This window comes from Tauraco erythrolophus, chromosome 10 (assembly GCF_009769465.1).
Source record: "Tauraco erythrolophus isolate bTauEry1 chromosome 10, bTauEry1.pri, whole genome shotgun sequence".
Taxonomy (NCBI): domain Eukaryota; kingdom Metazoa; phylum Chordata; class Aves; order Musophagiformes; family Musophagidae; genus Tauraco; species Tauraco erythrolophus.
The window spans coordinates 20,006,412-20,012,411 of NC_141474.1; the positions used below are offsets into that span (position 1 = coordinate 20,006,412).

At 45.2% G+C, this 6,000-nt stretch overlaps 1 protein-coding gene across 1 annotated transcript in view; it reads right to left on the minus strand.

Annotated features, from left to right (window-relative positions):
* The window catches only part of PRKACB (protein kinase cAMP-activated catalytic subunit beta), a 72,377-nt gene extending 66,748 nt beyond the window's left edge, over positions 1-5,629 (minus strand). Inside the window, 1 exon segment of the mRNA XM_086617194.1 lies at positions 5,555-5,629. Within this exon segment, the coding sequence (XP_086473320.1) occupies positions 5,555-5,600 (46 nt within the window). The 5' untranslated portion in view covers positions 5,601-5,629.
* Positions 5,630-6,000: the final 371 nt, after the last annotated feature.

The following is a 6,000-nucleotide window of genomic DNA, read 5'->3' on the forward strand; positions in this document are numbered from 1 at the left end:
ACTCATTAAAAAAAAAAAAACACTCTACTTGTGTCTATTCTGGAACCCACTGGCTGTATAGTAGCGACAATCCTTTATTAAAATAACTGCTGTAGAGTTTTGGGGTTTTTTTATAAAAAAAAAGCTTCTGGGCAAACTCACTCTTCATGATGTCTATAGTAAGGATGCAGGCAACACACACAAAATCTGACAGCCATCCAATGGCCGTTCCACAACTCTGTCCAAAGGAGAGATGTGTCAGTTATGGAAGAACTTAACTAACTGGAGAAGACTCCCTGACAGCCCGATGCGCAGCATGGAGCACAGCTCTCCGCTCGGGCAGGGCAGCCTATGACACCATAACTTGCAGCGCTGCGTCCTTACAGTTCTTCCACTTACTTCTCTGTCCATGTTCTGTTCCCTGTACCACTGAGACAGCTAATTTTTGCCTCACAGACATAGCCTTAATTATGCTAAGGAACAAAGTGACTGTTGCCAAAAAGATGAGAAATCTGAATATTTTTTCAAGATATTATTTTTGATTGTGTCATTTCTACTGATGTGGATATACGGCTAAATGAATGAACACTAAAGAAATCCCAGCAACAAGGGAATGTCAAGTAATTTAAAATATTCTGTCTTAAAGCAGTCTGAGCCTGCGATCAAGGCCTAACTACAACAGCTAAATACATAAACTAATTTATCACTTGGAGGTCTTTCTGACCTTTTGTGATGCTACCAGGTGGCTATCATTTACCGAATGATAGACTCTCTCTTGGCTAGTGAAAGCTGTGAACGAGCATTTTGGTTTTAATTAAAGCAGAATTTTCAGATGGTGCATACTGGTAGTCTTACACTGGTGATTACAGCAAAGGAAGTTTTAGATATTTCTTCAGCAAGTAATTATAACTACTTACAATTTTCAGATGATGGAGTTCCATATTGATGAAATCTAATTGATCAATAGGGAGACAATATAAGCTCAAAAATGTAAGGAAAGAAGCTTTACATACATTGTTTAGAGATGTTATTCATACAGTCCATTCCAGCATCACTGGAATATATATTGTTAATGACTCTTTATACAATACATACTCTAGCTGATGGTTTAAAGTGTGTAAACAAGGATCCAAAAGCTATCCATTTCAAAATCGGAGAGCATAAACACAATGAACAAAAGAAAAAAAAGACAACAGTTGTTGAACAACTCTACACATATCAAAAACACTGAAACAAGGGTCTCTGGAAAAGTGACAGGGAATCAGCAAGCTTGCAATAATAACAGACACAGCTTTTCACCTCTACTTCACCAATTTTAATCTAATCAAGGTCAACAGTGACAGAGCTGTGCCTCACCCAGTCTTTACAACAAATAAACTTGTGGTCTCTTTTTGTCCTTAATGAGTAAATACAGTAGAATGACCCAGCACTGAATGCACATGAAAATTAAGAAAAAAAAAAATCTCAGTTCAAAGAAACACCCCCTGAGGAGGCTAAAATCTACTGGCAAAGGAAAATTAAGAAGGCTGCATCTTCCTGTCAAGCACATTTCAAAGGAGCACTACTTACAGAATAATTATAAGAGTTAAAAAGAGAAGAATAGACTATAATAGGAACTCTGTCATACTGAAGACACTGTAGTGGGAACACTTTGAGGAGGAGGAGGAGGAGTGAATGAACGTAACACATGCAGAATACACATCACACACGCTACACTTGGCTATTTAAAGACAACAGAAGTCAAAGTTAGTAAAGTTAGATTAATAAATTCTTCATGCACTGGAAGCTAGAGATCTGGCTACCAGGAAAGATGATAAGTGTACAGAATTATGTTTTGAAAATCATGTATAGTTTAATTTTAAACATACACTTTAAGAGCAATTTACTACCACATATTGCTACAGAAAAAGCAACAAGGACCATCTGAATCCTGGCTAACGCAACTCAGAAGCTAAACCTATGTGGTTTCAAGATCTGCTGGAAGAAGAGAAAGTATATAAATCCTCCAGTCATCAAAGAGTGTACTCTAATCACTTGGTCTCTAATCCAGATTGGTTGTGAAAAAGAAAGAAACAGACAACATCACAGCTAAGTATTCTTGAATCTAGGGAAAAAAAAAAAAAAACAGTCAAACATCAAGTGAGAGTACTAATAATTTCTAAACAAATTTCTTGCTGTCATATATGACATGACCTTGCATATCTAAAGGGGCAAGTAATTCAGAGGCATACATAGCAATTACTTCAAAAATCTGTGTTATCAAGTTATCTGAAGAAAAAAAACAAACCCAGTCCTGTTTAGAAAAGAATCCTAGTAAAGTTAAAACATCCCTGTTTCATATAAAATCAACAACGATCTTGAAAGTAATAGATCCACATATTGGATTAAAAAAATACATGACCTTTTTTAAACTCAGAGATGTGTTGTAGTTATGTTTCTTTTATGTTGTGTGCTACTTTAACAAACAATTCCAAGATAATGAATATTAATAAAGATAACATTTTCCTACATTAATTGCAACAAGTTAAGGTAGACTCCCTGTGGCCTTTTTTTCTTCAAATGTAATTTACCACATGTTGATATTTTAAACTCATAAGTTGCAAAAGAAGCTCTCAACTACTGTAAACTGAGCAGCTGAAAAAAAACCTCACCAAACAATGAATTCAATAATTAAATGAATATTAGGATGAGGGATCAAATTCAGAGAAACTTTTAAGACAACTGACAATTGTATCTCTTCAGATTTCAAATGAAAAATACGTATATCATTATTCTAAAAGACCCTCAGAATTCGCAGGCTGCTGTGCACTCTGGAAAACCATGAGCCCATTTGAAACAGGTACAGAGTTTAAAATGGACACAGAACCCTTCAGCTTCTCTTTAATAAGGGATCGCTTTTAATTTTGGTTCTCCAAATCAAAATCCACCGTATATTAGGAGAACCTGGAACAGAAAGGCAACCCCGACAGACTACACTGAAGCTTTCCATCTTCTGTATATACACACACACACATATCTTGCCCTCCCTGCTGTGTAAGCCTGATTCACTGTTTTGGTGGCTAACCTTAAGAAACTTAACCTGCATTCAGATTTCAACCACCTGCAACTTCTGCCTAGAAATACTCTGAAACATTTGCTCTGTTCTACTACTGCTGTTCACATACAGATGTTTTTACTCCTCTTGCTAGCAGGAGTGAAGTAACAAGTACTGAAGATATTTGAATATACATCAAAAGCTAAAATAAACCACAATATCAGGGCCACAGTTAGGTGAACAGCATTTACTGCGCTGACCACAGATAGTGAAAGAGGTCTCAAATTACACTTCATGAACTAGTAAGTATAATTATCAGTGGAAGCTGCGTTACCCTCCATTGTTCTTTCAGAGACCTTAACATGTCCTTGATCCACACAATACCATATGCTCCATGTGTGGATCACGGGCATAACATCACTTTTACAAGTCAAACCTGAATATTTTTCTGTTACCACTTCAAACAACTTCATTTTCAGTGTCCTGAAGTTTGGAACATGTGCTACTAAGGACACTTAACACACAAAACAGGAAAACTGGCACAATGCGAATATGTATCAGAAACATTAAAGCTCCACCCCATTTTATGTTTAGTTTGTAGATGCCACGTATTGTGTGAACAGATCACACATCAACTTTCATTGCCAGTAAGCCAAATATTGCTTCTAATAATTTATTATGTGTACAGTATTCATATACCATCGATCCTCCATAGTAACTGAATCCTGGTCTTTCCCAGCAGTATGTCAATGATGATCAATTTCTTCTCCTAGTTACAGAAGCTGTATAATTACAGAGCTTCTTGCTGCTAAATATACAGAGTAATTGAACATCTGAGCTTGATGTCTAGAGCAGCATTTCATTTTTAAACTCTAACAAAGGGAGAGAAAAAAACGTTGAAGCAAACTCCTTCTGCAACTTAAAAATGACTGTATTTGGTAATAGGAGAAAAGAATTCATTAAAATTGAAGTGAACGCTGTGCGGTGTGGTGTTATTTAACTGCACAGACTAAAAGCAATACAGCCACTATGAAGTACAAAACACAATGTTTTGTTATCTGAAGTACTTCAAACAACCCACTTTCTCTCTCTCTTCACACATATCTTTATAGGTAAGCTAGAATACTTGCTATCAAAAATTAATGCACTCAGCTAAATAAATAAAAAATAAAACCACTAAACAATAATGGTCAAATACTCGTAAAATATTTGGATTGTGAAACCTATAATAATACTGAGATAAGACGCAAGAACTGAAAGGCAAAACCTGGCAGCAGAACTGCGTAGGTCAAGGCGAGCCCCTGGTTCCTCAGCTGGAGACACCCATGCAGATCCTCGGGAAGCCAGAGGAATGCTGTGTGGGCAGGCACCAGCCTATGCAAATCGAGTTACCCGGTTCTACCCCAGACCTCGGTAGTAAACACACAAAAAGTAGGCAAACTGAAAGAAAAAACAACCACAAAGTAACTTCGATGCTTAAACTTCTTTCCATTTTAATTACACCCATGGACCTTCCTGTAACAAAGGGTATTGTTGTAGGAACACTGAGCTTGCACAACCGGCTGCTCTCTACGTCTTGTCTTTTCTCCTATCCACCACAAAGATACTCAAAGTTTTCTACTATAAGCGAAGTAAGGAAGTTAACTTATGAAAAATAAAGTCGGAGATTTTTTTTTTCCCCAACAATTGAATCGCCTTTGTATTATTTAAAGATCATGCTGAAATACTGAGGGGGGGAAAAAAAAAAATCAGCAAGAAGCACCCTGCGATAGCAAGTTCAGATCAACGCTTTTGTCTTCCATTTTACACAGGGATCAGGAGAGCACCGCTTGTACGGAGCGCTCTCCCGGCGCGCTCCCGAGCGATGTAAACACGCCGCGGGGCTGGGGCTGTGTCACGGGGCGCAGGCAGGACCGGCGGGGTCACCGGGGCCGCACGATCCGGGCAGCCTTCGGGGTTTCTGACCTACATTCCCCCGCGGCGGGATGAAAGCCCTCCCGCCGCAGACGGAGCTCGGCGCGGCGGGCGGCCTCCCCCGCCGGCAAGGGTGTGTTCAGGGGTGGGGAAAGCGAGCCGGCCGGGGCGAGGAAGGAGGCTGGCGGAGGCGCTGACACCTGCCCGCCGCCACCCCGGCCCCGCCAGCAGCTCTTCCTTCGCCAGGGACGGACACCTGCTGCGGGACAGCCGGACGCGCGGCCCGGCGGCGGCCTCGGCCCGGCGGCAGCAGGCGAATTTATCCCGCTTATTTCCCGAGACGCTAAACCCCGCGGCGGGCCGGCGGGAGGCCGGCTCGGCAGCGGGCTGGGCCCGGGGCGGGCTCCCCGCGGCGGCGAGCAGGCCGCGCGCAGCCGGGTGCCAGCGGGCGCGGGCGGCCGGGCCTGCGCGGGGCGGGGGGCTCGGCGCCTCAGCCGCTAGGCCGCGGGGCCTGCGGCGGAGGCGCGGGGCGGGCGGGCGCGCCGGGCCCAGCCCGCCGGCCCCTCCTCGGGGAGCGGAGCCAGGCGCCGGGCGGAGGCGGCGGATCCCCCCCCCCACCTCACTCACCGCTCTCGATCTCGTTGCCCTTCTTGGCGGTGGCTGCGTTCCCCATGGCCGGGGCGGGAAGGATGCCGGGCGGCTGCGGCGGGCGGGGTCAGGGCTCGGCTGGCGGGGCGGCGCGGCCCGCGGGCGCGGCGGCTGAGCTCCCCTCGCCCCGCACTGGGTCTCTGTCTCTCCGGCCGCCGCGGAGGAGGAGGAGGAGGAGGAGGCGAGCGCTCTGCCCCCCTCCCCCACCCCGACACACGGCGGAAATGACGGCCGGGGCGGCGCCTCCTCCCCGCTACACCGCCCGCCGGGGGCGCGCGGGGCGCCGCTGTCCGCGGGCCCGGCCGCTGCCGCCGCCGCCGCCTCCGGGGGGGGGGGCGCACCGCCCCGGCCGCCCGGCTGGAGGAACGGGGCTGGCAGAGCCCTGGGCGCACCCTCCCGCGTCAGCGGCGGCTCACAGAGGGCAG